The 25,394-nt window shown below is 40.9% G+C and overlaps 10 protein-coding genes across 10 annotated transcripts; 6 read left to right on the top strand and 4 right to left on the bottom strand.

Moving 5' to 3' along the window:
* Window positions 1-1,062: 1,062 nt before the first annotated feature.
* On the top strand, window positions 1,063-2,839 carry SJAG_05201 (hypothetical protein). Its single transcript, XM_002172058.2, has one exon. It carries the CDS (start codon window positions 1,306-1,308, stop codon window positions 1,606-1,608), a length of 303 nt encoding a protein of 100 aa, XP_002172094.1. The 5' UTR covers window positions 1,063-1,305; the 3' UTR covers window positions 1,609-2,839.
* A 613-nt stretch (window positions 2,840-3,452) lies between these two features.
* On the top strand, window positions 3,453-5,801 carry SJAG_00830 (threonine ammonia-lyase). The gene has a single exon (XM_002172059.2). The coding sequence runs from the start codon at window positions 3,522-3,524 to the stop codon at window positions 5,337-5,339; it is 1,818 nt and encodes a 605-aa protein (XP_002172095.1). The 5' UTR covers window positions 3,453-3,521; the 3' UTR covers window positions 5,340-5,801.
* Window positions 5,532-6,322, bottom strand: SJAG_00831 (dolichol-phosphate mannosyltransferase subunit 3). The gene is made up of 2 exons (XM_002172060.2): window positions 6,023-6,322; window positions 5,532-5,900 (listed from the first exon to the last, which is right to left on the bottom strand). Exons 1-2 carry the CDS (start codon window positions 6,236-6,238, stop codon window positions 5,841-5,843), a joined length of 276 nt encoding a protein of 91 aa, XP_002172096.1. The 5' UTR covers window positions 6,239-6,322; the 3' UTR covers window positions 5,532-5,840.
* An 81-nt stretch (window positions 6,323-6,403) lies between these two features.
* Window positions 6,404-9,397, top strand: SJAG_00832 (sulfatase modifying factor 1). Its single transcript, XM_002172061.2, has one exon. It carries the CDS (start codon window positions 6,843-6,845, stop codon window positions 9,117-9,119), a length of 2,277 nt encoding a protein of 758 aa, XP_002172097.1. The 5' UTR covers window positions 6,404-6,842; the 3' UTR covers window positions 9,120-9,397.
* A 191-nt stretch (window positions 9,398-9,588) lies between these two features.
* On the bottom strand, window positions 9,589-12,021 carry SJAG_00833 (hypothetical protein; the record flags this gene model as incomplete). Its single annotated transcript, XM_002172062.1, has 1 exon — window positions 9,589-12,021. One exon carries the CDS (start codon window positions 12,019-12,021, stop codon window positions 9,589-9,591), a length of 2,433 nt encoding a protein of 810 aa, XP_002172098.1.
* Window positions 12,022-12,241: 220 nt separating this feature from the next.
* Window positions 12,242-13,144, bottom strand: SJAG_00834 (fungal protein; the record flags this gene model as incomplete). Its single annotated transcript, XM_002172063.1, has 1 exon — window positions 12,242-13,144. The coding sequence occupies one exon, from the start codon at window positions 13,142-13,144 to the stop codon at window positions 12,242-12,244; it is 903 nt and encodes a 300-aa protein (XP_002172099.1).
* Window positions 13,145-13,341: 197 nt separating this feature from the next.
* On the top strand, window positions 13,342-15,389 carry SJAG_00835 (thiamine pyrophosphate transporter). Its single transcript, XM_002172064.2, has 3 exons — window positions 13,342-13,524; window positions 13,705-14,400; window positions 14,512-15,389. The coding sequence occupies exons 1-3, from the start codon at window positions 13,454-13,456 to the stop codon at window positions 14,582-14,584; spliced, it is 840 nt and encodes a 279-aa protein (XP_002172100.1). The 5' UTR covers window positions 13,342-13,453; the 3' UTR covers window positions 14,585-15,389.
* SJAG_00836 (F0-ATPase subunit) lies at window positions 13,670-15,480 on the bottom strand. Its single transcript, XM_002172065.2, has one exon. The coding sequence runs from the start codon at window positions 15,451-15,453 to the stop codon at window positions 14,689-14,691; it is 765 nt and encodes a 254-aa protein (XP_002172101.1). The 5' UTR covers window positions 15,454-15,480; the 3' UTR covers window positions 13,670-14,688.
* A 721-nt stretch (window positions 15,481-16,201) lies between these two features.
* On the top strand, window positions 16,202-16,594 carry SJAG_06591 (hypothetical protein; the record flags this gene model as incomplete). Its single annotated transcript, XM_011050691.1, has 1 exon — window positions 16,202-16,594. The coding sequence occupies one exon, from the start codon at window positions 16,202-16,204 to the stop codon at window positions 16,592-16,594; it is 393 nt and encodes a 130-aa protein (XP_011048993.1).
* A 1,101-nt stretch (window positions 16,595-17,695) lies between these two features.
* On the top strand, window positions 17,696-25,234 carry SJAG_00837 (hypothetical protein). The gene is made up of 2 exons (XM_002172067.2): window positions 17,696-24,458; window positions 24,532-25,234. Exons 1-2 carry the CDS (start codon window positions 19,208-19,210, stop codon window positions 24,639-24,641), a joined length of 5,361 nt encoding a protein of 1,786 aa, XP_002172103.2. The 5' UTR covers window positions 17,696-19,207; the 3' UTR covers window positions 24,642-25,234.
* Window positions 25,235-25,394: the final 160 nt, after the last annotated feature.

Below are 25,394 nucleotides of genomic sequence, written 5' to 3'. Positions count from 1 at the left end.
TCGAATTTTCGAACTTGTATAAAAGATACTGTCGAATTTGTTGAGACGTTAATATTAGCCTTTTGCACAAACCAATTAGTAAAGTAATTGAGTGTGTCAAAGTGTAAGCAACAAAAGCTTTTCTTTCGAAGCTTTCCACCAAACGAATTCATTTCGTTTCATCTTAAGAAAAAACAAAGTTCGCTCACATAGAACTCAGTTTAGCGTTTTACACATGGCACAACTGGAAATTGCGTATATATTTGAAGACTCAAACATAATAAATCGTAAGGAAACCTTGCAATATCTCTACTAATGCAAAAATCGCATTCACTGGGCTTTTTTTTTACTGTTTATTTAATCAAAACATTGCTTTTTGTATAAATACTTATAAAGTTGTTTGCACAAAATATTACGATCAAGTTTCATTTTCGTCCTCTTTCTTAAAGGAAAAGAAAAAAAAAAATCATCAGGATTTTCGAGGACCAAAAAAACAATTCTTTCAAGTGCGATAAATGTGTCGAAACACGTTAATAGGTTTTGTGAACGCAGCCCAAATGATTATATATAACAGCTTTACTGTGCTCAACGGTTGGACCGTGTTCAATTGGAATTATTAATCTACTTTCTTAATAAACGAATATATTAGTATAAAAATAGTTTATTAAAGCGATTGGGATTGTGTCTTTGCTATTCATAGTCTGTAATTTGGTTTATTCTTCAATTTCGTGAGGAAAAGGAAGAACCAGAATTTCATTGACAACTCCGTACACAAAACACGCTTAAAAAAATTAATTTCGTCTTTTATTCTTGCTTTCTCCGTCGAGATTATGTCGGCTTTACATAAAAACAGAGTCACATTTGATGAACTCAAACACTTTCTCCTTCAATTATGACAATCGATCAGAACAGCTTTCGAAGCTTGACTTTATATTGTCGAAACTTTCTAAGGTCTTACCGCTCGCAGTTGGCAAAACGCTCTCAAATGCGACAAGGAGCAGGACAAGTGGTTTTGATTTGGTTACAGAATACCCAGAAAAAAGCACAAAAGATACTTATTCCTATTTACTATGAGTTGGAACTATCCCTAAATTATCCAGGATAATTTGCGGATGCTACTTATGTTCGCTTCTTTCAGCTTTCAAATTTCCCTTCATACTCAGATGAGAGCTGCGAGAGCAATGTCTGTACCCACCCTCCTTAAAAAGCGTTTTCTTACAGTGACCGATCTACAATTAGACTGGTGCTTGGCTTTCAACTACATGAAAGCCTGTCCTCGTTTAGACAAAAAATACATGCCAGAAAATTACAACATCGTTGAGAACAATGATATGTGAAGAAAACGCCTTCCTTCAGGCAAAAAAGGTGCATAACGTGTTGAATGAAGTTATGCCCTTGTTTTCATTATCTCGTTCTGCGGATGCACTAACTGCTGTTGGTATGCCTTCGTTGTTGCTTACGACCTCTCCATCGTCTCTTAAAGATTATGAAACCAATTTGCAGGTATGGCTACCTACCATTTTTCAATTGTGCGATACCTTTTCTTTACTGAAGGATCATGCCATTGCTGTAGCACTCACCGATGTGTGCTCTCGTTTGGCAGCTCGCAGCCTTAACAATGACTATTAATGTAGGTTTTCTGAGTACGGCGTGTTTACACGAGAGCAAACGCGAACTTTGTTTTAATATAGTCTTCAGATATTGCCGCTTCCATCAAAAGAAGGAGAACAACTGTCCACAAGGACGAGGATATGAACGGAGCGTCAAGAATGTTAAGAACTTCGGGTCAGTCGGGACTATCTAATACAGTCGATTGGTTATTTGTTCGCTAAGTCTAAAATGTGAGGAAAGCAAAGACAGTATGCTTTCCATGCTTGAAGACTTAACTTCCCGACCTTTCCATGATTCAACCCATCATTTTGCAGGTATGCCTACGATATAATGTTTTCGTCTTTCTTGAAGAGCTGTCACTTCAATTTCTGAAACGTTGAACTTATGAAAACGATGAAAGAGTTGCAATTCCAAAAGAGAGGCTATTGACCAAGTTTCTAAAAAAGACTTTTGTGATTTGATACCGCCTTTACTTTATGCTAATATACTCTCCGTTAATCTTTTTTATTCTCGAAACGGATGTCGTTGTGCCATGCGTCTATCCTGCATACCAATCCTTGGACAAAACACCTGACCCAGCTACTACCCTAAAATCTCTTATTATTGCTGATTCCGGTAATTGTCGAATATTAACGGTATCGGTCTCATGTAATTTCATTTTTGTTGCTCCTCTGAGAAATTGATTCTGAAAACTTTTGAGACGACACAAACAACTTTGCGTTTCATCACTATTCTTTCCCAGTATGTCTCGTTTTACATCATTGCGAAGTAATCAATGCAATTGAAGGTCACATACTCTATCATCGTTGATATTGCAACATGCACTCTCTCTTGTTATTTTGAATTTTCCCAACTTCTCCGCATCAGCACACTGCAATTTCGAAACTGCGTATAGCAAGAATGTCGGTAATGTCGATAATGTACTATATACGGATATCTAATGAGGGTGATTTTTTTCGATCGCGTTATTTGATTTTATACTTGATATTTATAGCGTCCGTTTGGCTTATTCGGTTGAAAGAAAAAAGAGAAATGCTGTTTTTCCTTAGTAGAGAGGTAAAAGGGTACCATTATTTTCTTAACAGAAAACTACATAAATGAAGTGAACTCTTTTATTTATTTAAGGAAGTCCTAATAGATCATGGAGGGTTACGAAGAATGTGATGTGCTTAAACAACTGTAGTAATTGCATCCTAATAATATTTGAGAACGTGACCTACGTTAGTGATCATGAAGCTTTTGACTTTGGTTGGAATATTCAATTGCTATTTATATTAATTTATTATATATAAAGTATGGACTTTGAACTCGGTTTACTAGAGGGGAGAAAAAAAGGATTAGTACGCTTGATAACAGTTTGACTTGATAAGTCTGACGATCGCCATTAAGCGATATTGATGGATTTACTAAATGGTTGAAGCGTAAACGAGGTAAATGATTGTGTTACTAGATATGCCGGTCTCGTTAACAAGCATGCTACTTATTAGGTTATGTGTTGCTTCCAAAATATTGCTTTGATCTCTTGTCCAAGTACTACCTTTAAAGACTTAAGTATATTAGCTCGTTTTTTTTTTTACAAAAATCCGTAACATTCCTCCCTAATACTTATTGAAATAAATTTTTACATGTGAATTATTAAATAGAAATAAAAAAGGCAAAAAAAAAAGCAAAAATTCGACAAAAAAATTCGACAAAAAAACAAACAAACAAACAAATAAATAATAAAAAAACCAATAGACCTAATTGTTCCTTTTTCTTCGCTGTAGGCCTTCCACTCACTGTCCACCCAATTCCCCGTTTACCGCGCCCGAGTGACCTCTAACGATGCGAAGGATGGTCTTGATTAAACTGTCAGTACGCAGCTGCCATCCACCTTTCACGTCCTGCTTCAACGCCAAACCGGTTTTGCTAAGCAACCGTTAAATTTCACAATGAAATCGGCTGCGTTTCTTCGTAGAACGCGGACTTCAGGCTTCCTGAGGTCTGCTTTAGGATTCCAACACCCTACAGCTTCAACTGCTCAAATTGGCGTTTTTAGATCTGTAAACACAAATGTTGCTGCTCCTCGTCGTCCCTTCACTTCGACACGCGTTACTTTGAAAGCTAGCTCCATTTCTAACCCAAAAATTGCTGGTGTGAACGAGTACAATGTGTCTCCTTCGGTTACAGACGAGGAACAGAAGGCGATTGTCAGTGTCGTGCCCAAGGAAATGCGTGAGGCAGACGGAACTCCGGACTATTTACGGTTGACATTGACGTCTCGTATTTACGATGTGATGAAGGAGACTCCGTTAACGAAGGGTGTCGTTATTAGTGAGGGAGTTGGTTGTCCCGTATATCTGAAACGCGAGGACCTTACTCCTGTGTTCTCCTTTAAGCTTCGTGGTGCTTACAACAAGATGGCCTCGTTGACTCCCGAAGAGACAAAGAACGGTGTTATTGCTTGTTCTGCAGGTAACCATGCTCAAGGTGTTGCCTACGCTGCTCGCCATATGGGCATTAAGGCTACTATTATTATGCCCAGAAACACGCCCGAGGTGAAGTGGAAGAATGTGCAACGTCTTGGTGCGGAGGCCGTGCTTGTCGGTGATAATTTTGATGAAGCTAAGGCCGAATGTACTCGTCTTGCCAAGGAGCACAATTTGCCCATTATCCACCCTTATGACGACCCTTATGTAATCGCTGGCCAAGGCACAATCGCCAAGGAAGTGTTGCAACAAGTTGATCTTAAAAAGCTTGACGCTATTTACATCGCTGTCGGTGGTGCTGGCTTGTTGGCTGGCGTGTCTGCTTACGTGAAGCGTTTGGCTCCTCATGTGAAGGTCATTGGTGTCGAGACCTTCGACGCTGATGCGTTCAAGCGTTCCGTCGAGAATGGCAAGCGTGTTACCCTCAAGGAGGCCGGCCTGTTTGCCGATGGTACCGCTGTCAAGGTGAATGGCGTGGAGTCCTTCCGCGTTGCTTCTGAAAATGTGGATGATGTCGTCCTTGTGAACAAGGACGAGATTTGTGCTGCTATCAAGGATGTTTTCATGGATACCCGTAGCATTATTGAGCCCTCTGGTGCTCTTTCTGTTGCTGGTATGAAGCGTTATCTTAGTATGCACCCTCCCTCCCGTCCCGACGCCGCCCAAGTTTGTGTGTTGAGCGGTGCTAATATGGACTTTGATCGTCTCCGCTTTGTTGCTGAGCGTGCTGACCTTGGTCTGAACAAGGAAGTCTTCTTCAGTGTTTCCATCCCCGAGCGTGCTGGTTCTTTTGAGAAGCTTCACAACATCATTTCCCCTCGTGCCATTACCGAGTTCTCGTACCGTTACTCCGACCCCGATGTCGCCAACATTTACATGTCCTTTAACGTAAAGAACCGTTCTGTTGAGTTACCCGAAGTTATCCGCCAAATTTCCGAAAACGGTATGGCTGCCGAAGACATCAGTGAAAACGAATTGGCCAAGATGCATGCTCGTTACTTGATTGGCGGCAAGGCTTTCGTTCCCAACGAACGCATTTACCGCTTTGAATTCCCCGAGCGCCCTGGTGCTCTCTGTAAGTTTTTGAGTACCTTGAAGAGCCAATTCAGCATGTCTTTGTTCCACTACCGTAACCAAGGTGGTGACATTGCCAGCGTCCTTGTTGGTGTCCAAGTGACGGATGACAAGCGTGCCCTCATCGAAGATATATTCAACTCTCTCGGTTACGTTTGGGTTGAGGAAACACAAAACCCTGTTTACCAACGCTATCTGCGCAAGTAAACATGTCACGATGAATGAGAGACAAACACCTTCACCAAAGCCGACTGAAGCCAGTTCTGTTTGAGCAATTCGGAGTCAAGACAACTTACACTCTACTACTGAATGACTCACATCGAGTACATCCATATCCCCGAGTCCCTTTCTTTTTTGTCTTCCATTTCCTTTCTTCTCTACAGTATTCCTCATCATTACCTCTCTTACCCCTTCAAAAGATGCCTGCACTTCATCGTCATTTTTTCTTACAGGTCTAACTTCCCTTCCCGGGTGTTAAGTTTCGTCTGTGCACACATCATCGAATAGATTTTGTTTGGTTTTTTGGACGTTAGTTTCAGTGAAGTTGGCACTGTTCATCGTTCTGCTTTTGATTTATTTTGTAGTTCTCAAAAATAATTCCTTTCTAAACGTTGCAGAGGGGTATGTATTATTCACATTATGTTAAATGTATATATGCGTTGTACGTGATTGACAGCGTAAAGTATGTGCCTTAATATTTGTAGCCATCTACTCATCGTCAATCACCATTCCCTTGGCACGAAGAGCATCTTGGGCTTCCTTAATGTCCTAAACAAAATGTTAGCAGCCGGTCTTGATAACTGAAAGTCTTTTTGAGGAAAAGAACGCGTACACTCACTGAGTACACGCGTTTCTCCTTTCCAAAAAGACCTGCAACATCCCAAACTCACCTTGACCAAATCAACATAAGCCTCAGGCTTGTTGTGAGTGTTGGCAACATTGTACAAGAGCTCGAAGCCAAGCTTAACGCCGTACAGAGCAAGCAAAATGATAGAGGTCCAGGGACGAATCGAGGCCCATGGTTCCTCCATATCGATAAGATACAATGAGTTCTTAAAGATAGACATCAAGATGAAATAGACCAGGATTTTATGAATTCTCTGCATTTTGCTGTGTTGGTGGAGCGCCAGTAAGCCGTCAGGCACAGCTGCCTAACGAACCCTCAGTTTGGTGTCACACAATTTAAAGTTCGCGGGACACTAGTAGATGCCGAAAGTCCAATTAAAGTTTTGTGTAAGCGATAAATGACGGAATACATTCTCTCCGTCTTCCATCCTCAAGCAAAGTGGGAGCTTGAGCTAAAATGTACAATTACAAGTATATATGCTCTTTTTCGTAAATAGATGCTCTAATTAAGAAATAAAAAAATGGATTTTGCTCTTTCTCCCAGCTCTGTTGAGCAAATTGAACCAAATTGGACATTTCTGACTTACTTATTCCATTTATAACAACAATCCAATTAAAAGATGGTTAAGTGTTCTCTCATACTTACTAGGATACAATAACTACACACACAACCTCCTCTCAGAACCAATGATTGATGAAGGAATACTGACATCAAATGTATCATACATTACGAAAGGTATCCGCAGCATGCTGAACAGATTGCGTTTTTAACAAGTCGAATGTTTCATTTTCCTTACGTCTCCGTCTCTTTTCAAGTGCTACTGTAGTGCTCTTCCAAATTCTTCGGTTTACTAAATCTTCATCATGATGGCTGAAAGCATTATAGATATAGGAGCTACGGCTGATATATTTTCGGCTCAGTCCGTCAGTGCCAACCTAAAGCAATCTCGTCTTTCTTCCTCCTTACTCTACGATGAAACTGGATTACAGTTGTTTGGACAGATAACACAAGAGGATGAGTACTATCCCTTTCGACTAGAGATGCAGCTTTTACAAAAACATGCCGATTGGATTGCTGAACACGTTCGCTCGAAAACGTCGACAACTATTATTCTTGAGCTTGGTTGCGGCTCTATGCGAAAGACAAAAGTCCTCCTCGATGCTTTTGAAAACACATGTTCTCCGGTCCATTATTATGCGTTGGATTTAAACAGAAAAGAGCTACAAAATTCACTGAACACATTGGAAGCCTCAACTAGCTACCGAAATGTTAAGATTTCTGGTATATGCGGCTGTTTCAAACACGCACTAAGCTATCTACCTATCCTTCGCAGTTCGCCTAATTCAAAATTTGTTCTTACGTACCTTGGATCCTCCATAGGAAACTTTTCTCGTGAGGAAAGCGCCACTTTCCTTCAAGCCTTTTCCTCAAAGCTTAAGCCTGATGATCAAATTATTGTTTCTTTCGATCACCGTCATGAAAAGGAAACAATTATTAGTGCATACAACGATAAACACCATATAACGGAAAAGTTTGAGCTTAACATACTGAATCATGTCAACCATATTTTCGGAGCGCGTCTATTCCATCTCGATGATTGGCGGTACCAAGGTGAATACGATGAGCACACTGGTGTGCATAAGGCTTTCCTTATATCTAAACGCCCAGTTACTATTCCTGAGCTTCAGTTATCGTTTCCACAGAATCACAAACTACTTTGTGAAGAAAGCTGGAAGAGCAGCTCGGAGGAAGCTAACAAGATTTTGCATAATGGCGGATTTTTCACAGAAGCCGAACTTAAATCAAACCATGGTTTTTCATTGTTCATTGCATCAGTCCCTACATTTGACGTCTCCAGAAACCCGGAAACGCCGTGCCCAACGTTAGAAGAATGGACTCAGATACGTCTTGCTTGGTTGTATCTCGTTTTTAAGCTTTATCCTAGAGACCTGTACTTTACTGAACTTATTCCAGTGAGACACCCATTTATTTTCTACATTGGTCACGTTCCTGCGTTCAATGACATATATCTTGCACGTCTTACAGATGGGAAACCAACACTTGGACGTAAAGACTATTGGGATTGGTTTCAAAGAGGTATTGATCCTGATTTGGACAACACGAAAAAATGCCACTGGCATTCGCAACCTCCCGAGAAATGGCCTTCAGTAGAAGAAGTTAACGAGTACGAGCGTAATGTTTGGTCTCGTCTTGTTTCAATTTATAAGCAGGGTGAAATGTCTGCGAATATGCAACGCGCAATGTGGATGATTTACGAGCATACGGCCATGCACCTGGAAACCTCGTATTACATTTTATTACAATCGGATTATCACATAATTTCTCCCAACAACTTTCCTCCACCGATTGCTCCTGCTCTCCAAACAGATCCTACTTGGGTTCGTGTGCCCGAGTCCTTCATCACCATGGGTATTCCCACAACTGCTGATGGGAAAGAAACGTTCTATTACGGTTGGGACAACGAGAAGCCCGAACGTCAAGTATCTGTTCGCTGTTTTGAGATAGCTAACCGGCCAATCTCAAATGGTGAGTATTTGAGTTTCTTGAAAGAAACCACACAGAGTAAGGAGGAATTTGAGGCAGCTATACCAAAAACCTGGTTACTAAAGGATGAGATGCTGTTTGCAAAATCCATGTATGGACCCTTACCGATTGAGCATGTTCTGGGATGGCCTGTGGCTACTTCTTATGATGAATTGAAACAATATGCAAATGCAAAAGGATGCCGGCTACCAACTGACTACGAACTGCGAGCCTTCTATGATCATGTTTTGAAACCAAATGAAGAAACGTATGTGGATACAGCCGGTTATGCAACTGCGTTCCAGCAATGGTATCCCAAGTCATTACAGGATGAAGAAAAACCTCAAATATACACTGGTCTCTGGGAATGGACAAGTACTGTTTTGAAAGAAGATCTGGATTTCACTCCCGAAGAATTGTATCCAGACTACACGAGAGACTTCTTTGATGGAAAGCACAACGTAGTTATGGGTGGAAGCTTTACTACAGTTGCCCGAATCGCAAACCGCAGAAGTTTCCGTAACTTCTACCAGAGAAAGTATCCCTATGCATGGATCGGAGCCCGACTCGTCAAAGTCACTAACACTTTGAGTTGAAACTAACCTGAATCAAACATGCTACATTATGCTCAGATATTAGCACTCCAGGAACTTTCTAGTAGTTTTAATTGTACTTTCATTAATTTAAAGAAAAGATTCATTCAAAGACATTGTCTAACGGCTATACGTGAATTGACAAGATTAATGACCTTGTCGACATTCACGAGTAATATCGTTTTTGTTTTTTCTGCAGACAACATTCATTACATAAAAAGCGTATCGATCATAACGAAATGGAAAATAAACTTAGAAAAAAAGGAGATGTACCAGTAAACACAAGATACAATGTGTAAGCGGGAATGGAGGTAAACGTTAAACGATTGAGAAGGGACGGGTGAGTACGGAGGATGAATTGATGGAAAGCGAGGAGCAGTAGGAGTGAAACAAAAACCAGCTTACACTGCAACTGAACAAAAAGAACTGCATTCCCCCAGTGTAAGGGATAATTTTAAATTTAAAGCGAGGTTCAGTATTTTTTGGGCGTAACACAAGAACAATCGCAGATGGATTTTTCCATTTGCGAAAGCAAATTTCTGTAATAGCTTGTTCGTTCATTTAAAATCCTTGTTAGAGAACCAAGTTTTGCCTTTAGAACATCATTGTTAGATAAACGTTTGCTACACTCAATTAAATAAGCAAACTTTTGTGGTAGAAAATGCCATTGACGGTTGTTTAAAACTGTCAGCACTTCCATAAAGGCAGTTGCATCATGATATCGGCTTAAGCAGCAGCATAGTAAAAACCAAGGATATAACAAGTTTCGCGATTTGTCTAGCCGAAGGGCACTGAGAGCCCAGTCAATAGCACGGTCAGTGTAATTATTTGAACATAGCCACTCTGCGATATATGTACAATGACACTCATCCAGGCTTAACTTGAATCGAGCGCAGTATTCGACCCAATACATTAGCCGATCAGAGGCATTATCAAAGATTCGCCAATAATCAGTGTACAAAACTAACAACAAAACGGTGTGGCTTCCAAGTTCTAACGGATGACTTCTACGTACATGTTGGAGTGCCTGCTCAAGATTTGAAACGTCTCCAGTACGGATGACACCCCGAACATAAATATGTACAAAGTCTGCCAATGCCATCGTTATATGCCCGTTGTTCGTAAGATACTGAACAAAAAAATCATAAGCAAGCTGTGTTTTCTTGGATCTCAGTAAATAATCGAGATAATTCCGTGCAAGAGATGCATCAAACAACCCATAATTAACAAGCTGTGTGCACTTCGATACAGAGCTTGACTTCGACTTTACATGCAGAATTAATGTCAAGTGAATGAACCAACGTCGACTCGGTAAATTTCCTGTAGACAAATACTGAGGTGTACTGCTGCATGAATGTTGAACGTACGGCAACAACACTTTCAATAAAGGTGACGGTAGTCTGCCAGCAGCCCTACACGTCTGAATATGTGTCAATATGATATTTGCAGTAGTTAAGTCTGCGTTCACATGATAGCTATGCATGCATGAATTTAATACATGCACTAGCTGCCTGGTGAAACATGATTCCGTCGCAGTGGGAGTGGACGCAGTTCGTTCCTCTTCAATATTGATACTAGAAACAGTCTCATTCAAAACTGCACTAACAAGCATATTGAAGGAAGATACATTAGGAACAAGCCTGTTATCTCGCAATACTTTGATAAACAGCCGTACATCGGCGATGTTGCGACTTCGTAAACTCATTAACAACAACGGATTTAAATGATCTGTTGTCAGTTTCTTTTTTCGCTTTTTGAGGTATTGCAACACAACCCAAACAAGTTGTGGACATTGTAACCGAGACAACTGTTGAATAATTACAGTATACGTAGACGGAAGTAGCGTGGTCTTGCTTTGTAAAAGTTGTTTTAGTGCACGAAAAAAGTGAACACCGTGGTTCTTTTGAGTTGCAAATGCACGAAACAGCACCTCGTAAATACTTGCGTCAAGAGAGACATGGTCACGATGCATTTGATCCACAACCGACCATGTACGTTCTGGTGGCACTTGTAACATGACTAGCCTTCGCATATATATCCGATAATCTTCAACGTCTTTATCGGAAATGTTGTGAAATATTAAATCCACAAAATTTTGAGGACAAGCGATGGAGGAGCAGATACATTTCAGTATGGACTGATACATTGTTCGCGAGAACGGAATAGCGTGCATGTGGAACAAATCATACAGACGACGCGCTTCGAGAGGAAGCACTAGATGATTAACACAATCCAGAGCAAGCGAACAGCATCGACAAAAGTCACGATAACTTTGGAAGAAAGCAGTTGATTTGTTATGCCGTGAAAGCCGAGACCTGTGCAATGCTTTTTTCTCATCCGAGTTAACCGTCGGGGTTGCGCCGTTACCGAAGTCATCTTGTTTTAATTCACCCACCGTAGCCAAACGAAATCCATTAGATCCATTTATAAAGACAAGAAACAAATCAAGGGCTTGTTTGTAGTTATTTCGTTTCATTTCGCGCCTCATAGCTCTCTTAAGCTTTGTTTCCAGATCAACTTCGATGCCCGGCTTTACTGAGAGCACGGTTGACGACGTCTCCCGCTGCTGAGTATTGTTATTCATCAACAATTGAGTATTTTCATCGGTGCGTGTCTTCTGCTTTGGACCAAGTTTTTTACTGGTAGCGGGTCGACATTGACGGGCAAAAGAACGAACGCATCCATCTGCGTTTGTGAACGCTTCACAAGCAATTCGATCACCTTTGTCCTTCTGAGTAGAACCAACCACGGATTTTAGTCGATTCTGATTAATTGAACGCGTATCTGACTCTTCCACGAATTGTTCATGTACAGGAAAGGCATGAGGAACGGAAGATATCGTATCCACACAAAAACAACGATAATGGGCAAAGAGGACAAGACGCTGTGTAGCCCGTTTCAGCATAAAATACAAAACTATGCACACATACAAGTGCTTCGTCGCATAGCCAGCTCAAAGACAGAGTCGGTGTAATTGCCGGAGTACACCTGGAATTCACCGAGCAATACCGAAATGATATTGGAAAAGTGTCCGAATTTGCTCAGTTTACCGAACAAGTCCGGACTTACTGTAGCTCACACCGTCCATCCCGTACCGGTCAATATAAAAAAGATTACAAGAGGTCTTAAGGAAGACCAGCCTTGCTGACCCAATCGTCGACAGAATCAAACTGCATGGATTCAGGAACACGACTGCATTGAATTAGCAACAGCACAGCTGCGTCCAAAGCAAAGTCATCATTAACGAGTCTCTTCAAACGAGGGATCGCACGAGATGCCATATACGGCACAAAGTAATGTTTCATATCGCGTTCTGCAAAAGCGAGAAGCAAACCCGGAAGTTCCTCGAGTTTGTGAATACGGTAAGGATCATCCCGCGACTGTAATGACTCGAGAGCCGTCTGAATGGGATTCTTTTGTTGCTGCTGCTGCTCTTCTTGTTCTTGCTCAGAAGAAGACACCGGATTAGTCCCCGAAACGTCACCGGAAACGCTAACAGATTCGGAGATGCTCGGAGGGGGCTTCCTCGGAGTAGCTGCAGCCATAGCCAATCCATCAACAACGCACTCCTGAACCTCGAGTTCGAGTCCCACTGCAATGCATGCTAAAGCTGCACCACCGTCAGCACAGAGTCCGTCGAGAAGCATGGGCATTTCCTTCAATTCGCGTTTTACGAGCTCTGACGTATTAAACAACGCGTCCTGAACAAGACGATCTTCAAAGAAGAGCACGAATTCATCAACCAGGTCAGGATTACCGAGCGCGTTCTGACACGACTCACGCGTCAGCTCGTTCGTGTGGAGGCCCTTGTGGGATTGTGGGGGCAGATGGGGGGACATGGTGTCGTAAAGCTGGAAAAAGGCCTGAGGATCGCACGGCCCGTAGAGTAATCCGGCAAGAAGCCATGGAACTGGATTGGCAAGACCTTTCGAGTCCAAAGGAGAAAAGTGAGAATGATTGGCGCGGAACAAGGGGAGTAAACGCTTACGGCGCACCTCAAAAGCCGGAGTCGAGAGAAACGAGCCCATTGTGAATAAAAAACGGTAAAGGTTGTATGGGAAGGAAGACGGGGAGACGCGACGAAATACTAACGAAAGGTTGGGATATAGTGAGATGTAGTGAGGATGGTAGCGTGAATAGTGAAAGTTTATGAACGATGGTAAATCGTTGTTTTACGATGCAATGTATGAGTTCAGTATTTATCTTTTCAAAATGCGTTGAATTGCATTATCCCAGTTTACCGTATGTTTTTCTAATCTCTGCCTTCAGTCAGCTCCGAGAACCGGTGTCCTATAGCCGGTATAACCTTCCTCGCTCGCCTCCTGTCCTTTGCCGCCATGGAAGCAAAGTACCAACGTCCTGCTTGGCATCACACAGTTGCTGGTGCTTTGGGCTCTGGCATTTGCAGGTATGTAACGTTTTACACCCCCATCTCGTTAGTGCACTAAGTTTCACCGCCCTAGGTGGTGGGCTGTTTACTGTGTTTTAGTGTGCTACACAAAATATTTTTAGGAGTTCACTACAAACATCGCTAATTTCTTACGTCATCTCCTCTCATCATGAACGGTTTTGCTAATCAAGAAATTAGGCTTTTTGTCGCTCCCCTTGACGTCATGAAAATTCGTATGCAAGTGACGCAAGACTCGCTTCGTACAACCTTTTTGCGCACGTTACGCGGGGAAGGTTTACTAGGTTTCTGGAGGGGAAATCTTTCAGCCGAGTTTTTGTATCTGGCATACGGTAGTTGCGAGTTTTTTGCATTTTCACAAACGAAACGTTTGTCCCTAGATCATGCTACCAAGGTGCACCCGCGACTCATGGACTTTATGTGTGGAGCACTCGCCGGCAGTTTTGCGACAGCGGTCTCGTATCCGTTCGATACGATGCGGACTCGTTTCGCAGCCCAAACACATCGACCCCACATCCTACGTACGGTTCTCCACACATTAAAGACGCGGGGCATTGCCGACTTTTACCCCGGCCTAGGCGTCTCAGTAGTGCAAATTGCACCGTACATTGGCTGTTTTTTCACGACATATCGTTTTTGTGATGACACGCTCTCTCGACTCGACACGGGACCGCGTTCATTTTTGTGTGGTATCATTGCCGGAGCTACTTCAAAGACACTAACGTTTCCGGCTGACACCCTGAAGCGGAATCTCCAAGCCCACAGCAATATCTACCACAACACATGGCAATGTCTTCGGGGAATCCTGCGTGCAGACGGAATCCGCGGTCTTTACCGAGGACTTGCCATGAGTTTGACAAAGGTGGCCCCAGGAAGGTATGTCAATGTGAATGCGAACGAGACTACGAAGGAGTTATTTTTGCTCGTCTTCTTGTACTCGCGTCGCATTTTCGCACGTGCTTGCTTAAGCGAACGCTAACCCCACAGTGCAATTACAATGTTCTTTTATGAGGAAACAATGAAGCTGCTGGAACAGCTTGATCCTACAACACGCAAATAGAACAGAAACTGCAATTCATTACGTCGTTAAGAAAATCCGGCAGGCAGGAATGAAGAAAAGGAACATTAGAAGACAGACACACGTGTGATTGAAGACATTCCGCTTTAGCTTTGAGCGCCTGCTTTTGGATGCTTTTTGAGCAAATCCTCAATGCTTGTTAAGCTTTCTTCCATCACAGCAGCCTGCACACGAGGATTTTGAAGTCTAGTTGTAGCGCGACGAATCACATCTTTGACAATTTGCTGCTGCTCTGCTGCACGAACGGCCGCCTCGTAATGAACCCAGCTGTCCAGCACTGAACGAGCTTCTTGGACAACGGCCACTTGTTGCTGCAATGCAAAGACTTCGGCTTCCGTTTTAGCGAGGTCACGAGCCGTATCGTAAAGCAGTTTTGTTACCTCCTCCGCATCTTGAAGCGAGGCAACTTGGTCGATCCTATGACGTACAATATCCACGTGGTTCTCGCGTGCGTCCTGCAACACCTTCGTCACTCGTTCAGCAGCTTGCTGGGCACCTTGGCTGAAAGCCTTGCGACCAAGCGTTCCGAGGACGAGAAGGACACCAACGAAGGCGGCAGCAACAACAGACTCCTCGTTGACAATGTAGATATCGCGTGAAATCGCAGCTGCCAAACCAGCAGCGGTAACCGTCAAGAAACCGCTTTTTGTGAGCAGAGAAGTTGACGGCAGTTTGTTTAATAAACTAGCAGCTTTTTCGGCAGGTGGAGGCCGTTTCGGAGCGGGCGAAGACGACGAAGTCGTAGATTTGTAGCGATGGGCCAGAAACGACCGATTCAAGGCCGTGGACGAGAACCTCAGATACAAACTTGCCGCTCCTAAACCACGACTTCGAACTATAGAGGCAATCATGGTGGATGGTCTGTGAGGATGAGCGAGCAAGGTGGAAAGTGAGGGTTAGTGAGATTTAGTGAGAGTTTATGAGAGATAGTGAATTGTGTTATTTACAATTTAGTGAGATATAATGAAAGTATGGTTTGACTTCGGAGAGTACGAACGATGTGAAGAAGGCGTGCCGGTAAGCTCTATAGCACGAAAGAATGCAGTTCACAATACAAGTTACGACAATATCTAGAAACTACTTTGAAAAAAAAAAAACAAATGCAAGACCCTGCGCACCTCCTCTCACATCCACCTCATAAATAGTTGTAAAAATGATTGATTATGAAAATATCCACTTCGTCATAGTTGACTCGGTTGGTTGCGACAAAGATGAGTCACAAATGAATTCAAAAAATGTGCAAGAATGAGTATCACCGCTAAGCAATTTAAGCAATGATGCTGCAAGGCGTTAGCATTGGAATAAGGTTATCGAGGCGAAATTTTAGTGTCGGCTTTGCGACGAATTATCTAAGCGAACGGTGTCCCTGTACTTACCACATGTTGGGGTAACGCCAGTGGGTGGGGTGGTACTTGGCGCCCTTGGTGGGGAGAACGTCAACGGCGGTGTTGTTGGAAGCGACAGTAGAGTTCATATTGAGAATTGAAGTAGTAGTTGTTGTAAAGATGAATTGATTCGTCTTTGGATGGTGGAAGAGGTGCTCAATGGACAAGTATTTATACCTATTCTTTACGCAATTCTCCTCCCATCTGTCTCAACATGAAAAAGAGGCACAGCCTACCTCCTTGGGACAAACTCCCTATTGCATTTTCTAAATTGTCTACTGCAATTGTTTATCACAGCATCAAATCCAGTTCACCAACAAAAGTTTTGCCAAGCGAAGGGATCTACACGCTGCCTTGTTCGTTTCTTACGGGGTCAACCCTTGCAAAATTCCTGCACAGGCACTCACAGGATCAACGAGTTACTGTAAGGGGTTGCAGTCCTTTTCGTCGGATCGCCGGCTTTCCTTTTTTAGCGACAAACTGTTTTAGAAAGTTGATCAATCATAGCTTGTTGCGAAGAACGAAAAGGGTCAGCGAGTGGGACAACCCTAATCATCAAGACGAAACGTCGCAACAACCAATTGTTTCCCTGCATCGTCATATTTAAAATAACCTTAGTAAGGAGCAATGCGTGATACCTAGTTCCTATAAGCTGACTTCGTGGGATTCCGCACTGTTGCGTATGACTATAAGCGATTCGAGATATTACGTTCACTAACGAGACAAAATATTCTAACACCCTGGATTGACCCTGAGTTAGGGGAGAAATGGGGCAATTCGCTATTACAAAAATGACGTTTGCTTTAATTTCAACAGCGAACAGCTGCGGGGATTACTACCTATGGTCGTTAGAGAGTCGCATTTTGATAGTTTCGTAAAGAACACTGTTCTCTGATAAACTTGCTATATGACGAAGGGTACCTGAGCGAGACGGAGATTTAGTGAAAACAATTTGTACTGATGGAATTCTATGTGTTCCAATGCCAAAGCAGCTTTAGAGAATGTTAATCTTTCCTATTGTGCTTCCTTTATTGGCATCACTGCAGACACCATCGGTATGTAGCTTGTTGCAAATGTATCGAAATGCTTGACATGTATAAAACCTTATATCACTTTTTGCAAATAGGCATTGAAGTAGACTGATATTCATTAACGTTTCTTTTATATACCACTTTCAAGTCTTAGACTTCAAACCAATGATATAAATATTTCCTCTACGCAAACTCAGTACTGATACGGTCGATAGACGAATTACAAAATCTGTAATGGTTTAAAAAAAACTATGACACTCGTTTATTGTAGTTCATTCAGATAACGTTGATGTTACTACGAATATTATTAGTTAAACGGAGTCATGAAAACAGCTCTCAAAACGTTACAGAAATTTTACTAAAACTCCTCTATTCAGTGTCTATTTTATCATTCATCATGGATGGACTTTTGTAAGGCGATAACTGATCAAGGTTTATACCGACCTTTTTGAACGATCATTCGTTATCAAAAAAAAAAAATGTAAATGAATAAAACTAAATAGTCAAGGAACGTAGTAAATATACACTTATTATTTCCCACATATCAGGAGCATAGAAAGGGTAACGAAGAGAGCATAAAAAAATATTAATGAGAGCTTTTCAATGTCCAAGCAGTACAAGAGCGTATGCTATTTTATTTCGGTGAGTACGAACGCCATAGATGGAAGGTAACATTGACGTTTCTACTACCAACAGCGTTTGTTTAAATGTATCAGTATCAACAAACAAAATGTCAAATTATTACCTCAACAATTAGCACTTTATCACGGTGTATGGTGAAAAGCGAGAGTACACTACTCTTAATAGAAAACCGTAGCGGCAAAGTGTTTGAATAGCTAAGGAATTAACTAATGTTGTTCTATGAGACTTTTATTTGGTAAGCTATCTTGCAGAGTTGTACATTAGCAAAGCGAGTTGTATACGACGAGAAGTATAAATAAGTAACTACCTCTTCGAGATACAAACCTTAATCATATACAGTAGTTTCTTTACAAGCAACAAGCTATTCATCCCTATCAACCACAGCTTACATTTTCAGAAAGGCCCTTTTTATGCAGCCCAAGCAAGACGATGACTTATGCAGAACATTTTTTCTTTTAGAGTAATTTCGGCCTCTTTTTGCATCAATTGATAAACTTAATGACAGGGCTTATGATTGAAAATACAACAGAAAATAAAAGACTTTTTAACTGTCATCAATCCATACAATTGTCGATTGTAAAAAAACTGAAAGTATTGCGTCCGTACGAGACAGTATGAAGCTTCATGTTTTAATATCGAAATGGACGCATACACACAGATAATCCACCCTTCTCATTAACTCGTTGAAAGCAAAGAACGCATAGAGCTTTCTCATAACCACCGATAATTAGTCCCAATGCTGAAAAATTATTGGCGGATTATTTGAGCCTTGCGAATTAAAATGGTTGTCTCCACCGAGTATTATTATGAATAAATTAATTGTTCTTTTCGGAATTGACTCTACTTGGCAACTATTAGATGACAAAAAGGGACTGATGCTTACGTCGCACTAATTCGTGAATTACTCCGACGTACTCTTAAATTTACTGTCCTTTTGTACTATGTGCTACCTTTTTATTTTGGTTAGTCACCTAAATTTTACGATAACGAGCTTTAACAAAATGCAGTTCAAAACCGACATCTAAAAATAAGGTTTAAGAAGAGTAATGAGTCGCGTTAAATGTATCTGCTGAAACGCAGTCCAAATTTGATGAAGAATAATTGCTATGATATTAGGCGAGATGCTATACCATACTGGGATCTTTGGTATATGTTCGTAGGACACGAACGAATCCCAATTAATACGGCGATACAGGCTGTGTGAAGCAATAGCATATAAATTGCTCACAGACTTTTACAAAAACGAAGAAAAACAGAGGCCAATCGACATATTACTTTATGCGAAGTTCGGTTCTAGGACTCTTCTCGTAATTTTATAACAAAATGTCGGCCCTTTTCAAGAAAAGATTCACTTTTGACGTCCTAAAACATCTTCCCTTCGAAAATGATACTCGGTCAGAACAGTTGTCAAAGCTTGAATTTATATTAGTCATTTTTTCAATGCTCTTACCGTTTGCAATTGGCCAAGCATCGCCAAGTGGGACAATGAGCTGGACAAATGGCTTCAATTAGAATACAGATTACCAAGAAAGACACATATTACGCTTATGGAAATCTATTACGAACTTGCAATGTCTCTAAACCTTCCAGATTGGATAGATGATAGAGCTGCAAATCGGTTTAAAATGCTCGTAGACCTTCCTTCATGTCCTGACGAAAGCTGTATAAGCAATGTCTGTGAGCATCCCATTGACAGACGTTTTCTCACTGTTGCCGATTTACAGCTAGATTGGCGGTTGGCTTTTAAGCTGATGAAGAAACAGCTTTTTCGTTTGGAACAATGCACAACCTCTGTTCTTTCTAGGCACTCCTTTGATGCCGTTTTAATTCGTGCAGCTAGCGCTTTTTTCCCGGCGGAAGAAACGAATAACGTTCTGAATGAAGTATTGCCATTATTTTCCTTATCCGACTTTACAGATGCACTCGCTGCCGTTGGAATGTTATCTTTATTACTTCCCACTTCAATTTTAACAAATGTTCCCAGCTTGAATCCACAGACATGGCTCCCGACTATTTTCCATCTTCACAGTCTATTTACAAAAAACGTTGTTGCTGACACAATGCTATTTGATATTCTTTCTCGCTTAGCTGTCAGCGGTCTTAATGACGGCTTTAAATATAGCTTTTCTGAATATGGTATTTTCACGCCTGAACAAGCACGAACCTTGTTTCACTATGGTCTCCGGTTATTCAATGCGGATGACCCTGAAGGAATGTCACTTTTTTCCAACTCAAAGCAGTACACGGTCATGTCTAAGTTCAATGTGTATCCACCTGATGGAGTGGCCTTCGTTCCTTACTCGGAAGAACGCACGGCTATGTATATGTTTGACGCTGAAAACTCGAACGCTATTTCAAAATTTGCCGAATGGATTGTTTGTTCACTGAATTTAAAATGCGAGCAAACTGAGGATAATATTCTCACTATGCTGAACGAACTTTTCTACCTGCTTACGCCCTATTATCACCTATCTGCCAATGAACCAGGAAATGAATTGCTTTTTCAGTTTCTCGCTGAACTCTCACAATGCTTTCTCAAACGTTGGACATATGAAAACGACGAGGATGTTACTATTCCAAGAGAGAAACGCTTGACAAATCATATAAAAAAAGAGTTTGTGGAAATACTTAAACCGTCTGTACTTAATGCCATTCACTCTACAGAAGAGTATTTAAGAACCATGGCGCAGAAGTCTCTTCGCGCTCTTGCCATTCTTGAACCAGATGCAATTGTTCCGTGTATGTTAAAGCGAATTTATTCAGCCCTTGAATCATCAGTTAAATCACATAACGCGCTTGTCTCGATCGAGTCTCTTATTTCGTTAGCTCAAGTAATAGCTGGAACAAAGCAATATCAGCCTCATATTCTTCCATTGCTGGAACTAATTCTTCCCGGGATCGACTCTAACTTTTGCGAAAGAACAGAACTCGTCTTAAAATTCGTGGCGATTGTCTCGCATTGTGTTTCGTTTTACAATATAGACGAGCAACTGGGCTCTGGCATATTCCTCGAATGGTTTCAGTCAGAAATCACCAAGCTCAGACAAATGAATGATGATAATTATCTATTGCATGATGATGCTAAGGCCATTTTTATTGACTACGATAAAGTTATGACTAGTTCAATGACTACTTTTTGCAATTGGTTGCATGCTTTTGAGAATCGCATATATGCGCTGCTTGAGAATTTTCCCACTGACTACAGTAAAGAAGATATTGAACAGTGTCTATCGATGACATTAGAGTCATTACTGCCTGCTCTGAGCGATGAGTGGTTTGATTTAACACTCTCAAGACTCTGCAACTTTCTTTCAACAAACGTTGTTAACCAGGCTGTCAATGCTGTTAATAAGGTCTGTGCTGCATTTACTCATGCTTCTCCGGAGAAAACTTGGATGACACTATACCCTGTTATTTCTCATAATATTAATGTCGAAATTGACAAGAGGAACGCAGACCCGTCTATTGAATACTACTTGAAAAAAAATATAGCTGACGATTGTAAACTAGTCTGGAATCTGAATATTCTAAATGGTATTATTGACTTTAATGGAAAATATTTCCTGGATAAAAGGTGTGAGTTAAAGGAACTTCTTGACAGATTACTTTTGTGCAGGGGATCTACGGAACCATTAGCTTCATCTTTCGTTCACCAACTGGTATTCAACTTAATTTCGGCATATCCAACGAATTTTACAAAACGACTACATCGTCCTATAGCCGAATGGGGGAAACCCTATGAAAATAAGTGTCTTCAAATACACTGGTATATACCTTCTGAGCAGGAAATCGATTTAGCTGTTTTCATATGCGATCGGTATATGTCTTTATGTATGGATTATTTACAGCAGAGAGTCATCACTCAGAAATCAGCTGCAGTGACAAATGAATGGGTTGATGATGTCTGTTCATACCTTGATTGGTTGCGCTTGTTAAGTTCAGCGTCGGCAGAGCTCTTTCAAATTCCTGATATAGAGTTTCTTCCAGAATACAAACATGACGAGTACAACACGTACACCGGAGACTATCAATACATACGCTCAAAAGCTCGTAGTCGTTGGACTATATCTCCTCAACAGAACTCCGTTATGGAGGCCTTAAGAAAGCGTTTAGGTTTTCTACTAGTCGAAATTCATAATGCTGTTTTCAAATCACCTGGCTATGATGTTATGATCTTGGAAAATGTGGTTGCTTGTGAAAAGTATTACTTAATTGATTATGAGTATTCAAAATCATTAAGACGTTTCAAAGAAATCGACATCATTTCTAGTCCTTTGATTTCGTACTTCTGCTTTAAAGAAGCGAAACAACCATATAATACAACGCTTTTGCAAAAGAGGATTCAACTTAGTTTCCTCAAACATCTTCGCCTGTCGTACGTACCAAGAATTCTCACTTCAAACGAAATGTATATATATAAGCAGCAAATCAAGCTTTGTTATTCAAATCATAATAAAGTACGTCTTATCGCTCAAGCCTCTTTGACATCTTGCGACGATCTCTTCCGTGATACACGATTAGAACTTTTTCAATTCTTGGTAAGCATTCTCAATGAAACTGAGAATGCTGACGTCCTGGAGGGATCAATTGATGCGTTGTACACTGTTCGTTCGTTACTGAACATAATAAAGCGGCAATGGGTATTTTTATACCCAGTGCTTCAAATTATTGTTCGATTGCGAAACTCGGACAAGCCTGCCTTTCAGACGGTAGCTTTGCAACTTTACAGAGAAGTTGCATCAGAAATGTGGGCTGAAACCTATTTCCCCATATATGAACATTACTTCGTCCCTAAAATACCTTCACAGTTTGAAAACGAAGAACTGCGACTGTTCATCATTGCGACAGAACAACAAAGGCAAAGAGATATTAACATAGCCTGCATGGCTCGGGATGAGTTCATAGATACATTTCCCGATGCTCATTCCAAAACGCAAGAGCTGATCTTACACGCATTATATACTTTGTCCGTTAATTTTCTTGCTCCTCCAACATCAAGACTGCTGAAGTTATTTAGTGAAGGAATAATCTCATCAAACTATACTACTGCAACCTACTGTCTTGCCGGATTGTTTGAAGTTTTGTATTTTGTCTGGCAGGTATCTCTATCCAAAGGTGATGCGAAAGATCTACTGTCTCAAAACATTCATCTCCCTAGTGAAAAAAGATTGAAGAAAACACCAGATAACATTGCTCAGATAAAGCAAACTATTTTCGAATTTACGGGCAGCAAAAAAATACATTACATTCGAGCGTCATATCCCGGCTGGCTTGCTATACCTGATACTTTGGATGTTTATGAGCAAAATTACAACGGGCAAGTGGATTTCTCGGCTGCGCAAAAGCTGGTTGATACTGCTTTGAAATTAATTAACGAATCTTGGTTACAGAATTTACTGATTTTCTTAATTCGGGATCCACAAGTTGATGATGATTCGGCTACTAAACTGAAATGGCGAAGTAACATTGTTTATACATGGGAATTGCTATTTAAAATCCTTTTCAACGCAGGTTCTTGTGTCTCTTCAAGCTTCTTGCATAAACAAATTGCGACTCTGTGCTTGTCTTCTGACCGCTTAAGAAACCGGGCAGGCATGGAGCTGCTCACTGGTTTTGTTAAGAGTTTGTCACAATGCAGGAGGATAATTGCTGAAAAGCATTGGAATTGGATTGTGCCTTTTGTCACTACTGTTATGCAAAACAATTTATCATCGGAAAATTTAGAATTCTGGAAATCTCTTATTCAAATGGTTTTCTCAGATTCTGATCCCATACTCTATTGGCCACTATATAATGTATTGGTCAACATGTTTAAAAATATATCCTTGCATCGAATTTTGGATGACTCAAAGCTCGACCTACTGAGTGAGTTAATCAAAACAGTGGGCTGGCATTTTCAATTTGACCAAGTTGTTTATGCTTTATTGCTTCCGAGTTTGCAGCAATCTCACGAAACACATCGAGATATTATTGCTTCTGTGTTAGCAGGAGTTGAACACGCTCAAATCCACGAGTCCCATGATTGTGTTGAAGCCTTATTGAAAACCAATTTATTAGCGGGCCCACTCGGTTTGTTTTTCGGAAAGATTCCTACTACAAAAGTCAACGCCTTAACGAAGGCATATGAGGAATTGGGTGTTTTGCGTATTCATGCAACTGATAACTCAAGTTCTAAGGATTATGCACATTATGCAAGCTTAGTTGTTTATTGGACAGAGAAGCTAATAATGTTACCCTGTGGATTCGCCATCTTGCCTATGGTTTCGAGGTTAATTTTTCCCGCTGTACTCCATATGTTAGATGTGAAGGGCGACAAAGATTTGCGGAAAGCAGCGACCTCTTTGCTTCATCTTTTGGGAAATTTGACTTATCCGTCTGTAATAGCGCAAGACTTCTGTGAAGCATGCACAACTATTTTGAAAAACCAGACTTCATTAAGCCAGCGTTTGCATGTTCTTGCTATTCTTCCTCCGTTCATGTTTCAACATTCACTTATTGTGAGTACGGAAACGAAGTTATCTGTACTAGAAACACTTGTTACTATGCTTCATGAGGAGAGGCTTTGTGTTCGAGAGGCTGCGGCAGTCTCCATGGCTATACTAATTCAGTACTTTACCAAACCGCGTCTTGATGTTACTTTTAACTTGCGTAAAATGTTACTCAAAGATATTGACACCACATCAATACAAGCGTCTGTGCCTGCAGAACCGTTACCGCAAGACAATAGTAGTGAAGTGTTTGCTCAAAGATATGCTGCAATTCTTCAACTTCTGGCATTATTCAACTCGATGCCTTTTGGTATGTCTTGGGTGGGCTTCTAGTGAATCCCATTACCGCTTTACGACTCGGATTACTAATGATTATTGTCTAGTTGGCACAAATGCTAAAGAGGCTATTGATGATTTAAAAATGTCACATTCAGATATCTGGCAGTTTATGGATAAGTACTTCATTGAGGAGGAGCTTAATGATTTTGAATAATCCACTGTCTAATTAAGAGCTGCTATCATCAAGATGTATAATGGATATTATATTTTGTATAAAACAACGTTTCTTTATTGGACGTAGCCGCAGCACCTTTCCATGCTGTTGCAACTGCAACTAAAGAACTATAGGCTTTATTGACCCTAGCAAGGAGGATTCTTTTATTTAGTCAAAGTTGAAATGCCGATGCAAGGTATCAGCAAATAACTTTGAGTTGATTGACATCTAAATTATGTGTACAATTACAATAGGAGGGACCAAAACCAATACCAGCCTAGCACTGCAATTGCTTTATTTACACTTCTGCAAATGGTCTTAGTTGGAACGCCCAAGAGACAATTCTGTGAGCACGTCAATTGAATAAACCCTAGACATAACCCTTAAACATCACTATGAATACTTTGAGTAAAACAACTGATCCTTGTTTAACTACTTGTTTACGTTGGATAGCTACCACAGATTAAGTACTGTTTCAGAGACTGATTTATTAAAAGCAAAAATATGAAATGTACTACTGAGTTGGACAGTTTACATGCCATATCTGCTAACCATTACCATTCTATTACCACTGCAACATTCAATTATTCCGTTCTTCCTTATTGTTTTCAACTTCGTTGCGATGCGTTACAAATCCTTAAAATAAATAAAGTTAACTACCCCGAGCTCGTTAATCCAATTTACGGAAAGCCAAAGAAAATTAACGATTTCATAAAATGCAACAGTAAAACATCTTAGAGCGATTAACGAGAT

The sequence above is a fragment of the Schizosaccharomyces japonicus genome, assembly GCF_000149845.2.
Source record: "Schizosaccharomyces japonicus yFS275 unplaced genomic scaffold supercont5.1, whole genome shotgun sequence".
Taxonomy (NCBI): domain Eukaryota; kingdom Fungi; phylum Ascomycota; class Schizosaccharomycetes; order Schizosaccharomycetales; family Schizosaccharomycetaceae; genus Schizosaccharomyces; species Schizosaccharomyces japonicus.
Note: the sequence above shows the minus strand (reverse complement) of the source record. Positions and strands in the feature narration are given on the sequence as shown.

What these genes read in the sequence shown, in the direction of transcription:
- SJAG_00832 (XM_002172061.2), top strand. Translation starts at nt 6,843, where the DNA reads ATGATGGCTGAAAGCATTATAGATATAGGAGCTACGGCTGATATATTT.
- SJAG_00835 (XM_002172064.2), top strand. Translation starts at nt 13,454, where the DNA reads ATGGAAGCAAAGTACCAACGTCCTGCTTGGCATCACACAGTTGCTGGT. An exon ending in TTGGGCTCTGGCATTTGCAG is followed by an intron (nt 13,525 to 13,704) that starts GTATGTAACGTT and finishes TCAAGAAATTAG; the next exon opens with GCTTTTTGTCGCTCCCCTTG. An exon ending in ACAAAGGTGGCCCCAGGAAG is followed by an intron (nt 14,401 to 14,511) that starts GTATGTCAATGT and finishes CTAACCCCACAG; the next exon opens with TGCAATTACAATGTTCTTTT.
- SJAG_00837 (XM_002172067.2), top strand. Translation starts at nt 19,208, where the DNA reads ATGGAAATCTATTACGAACTTGCAATGTCTCTAAACCTTCCAGATTGG. An exon ending in ATTCAACTCGATGCCTTTTG is followed by an intron (nt 24,459 to 24,531) that starts GTATGTCTTGGG and finishes ATTATTGTCTAG; the next exon opens with TTGGCACAAATGCTAAAGAG.
- SJAG_00830 (XM_002172059.2), top strand. Translation starts at nt 3,522, where the DNA reads ATGAAATCGGCTGCGTTTCTTCGTAGAACGCGGACTTCAGGCTTCCTG.
- SJAG_05201 (XM_002172058.2), top strand. Translation starts at nt 1,306, where the DNA reads ATGATATGTGAAGAAAACGCCTTCCTTCAGGCAAAAAAGGTGCATAAC.
- SJAG_00836 (XM_002172065.2), bottom strand. Translation starts at nt 15,453, where the DNA reads ATGATTGCCTCTATAGTTCGAAGTCGTGGTTTAGGAGCGGCAAGTTTG.
- SJAG_00831 (XM_002172060.2), bottom strand. Translation starts at nt 6,238, where the DNA reads ATGCAGAGAATTCATAAAATCCTGGTCTATTTCATCTTGATGTCTATC. An exon ending in CTTATGTTGATTTGGTCAAG is followed by an intron (nt 5,901 to 6,022) that starts GTGAGTTTGGGA and finishes CATTTTGTTTAG; the next exon opens with GACATTAAGGAAGCCCAAGA.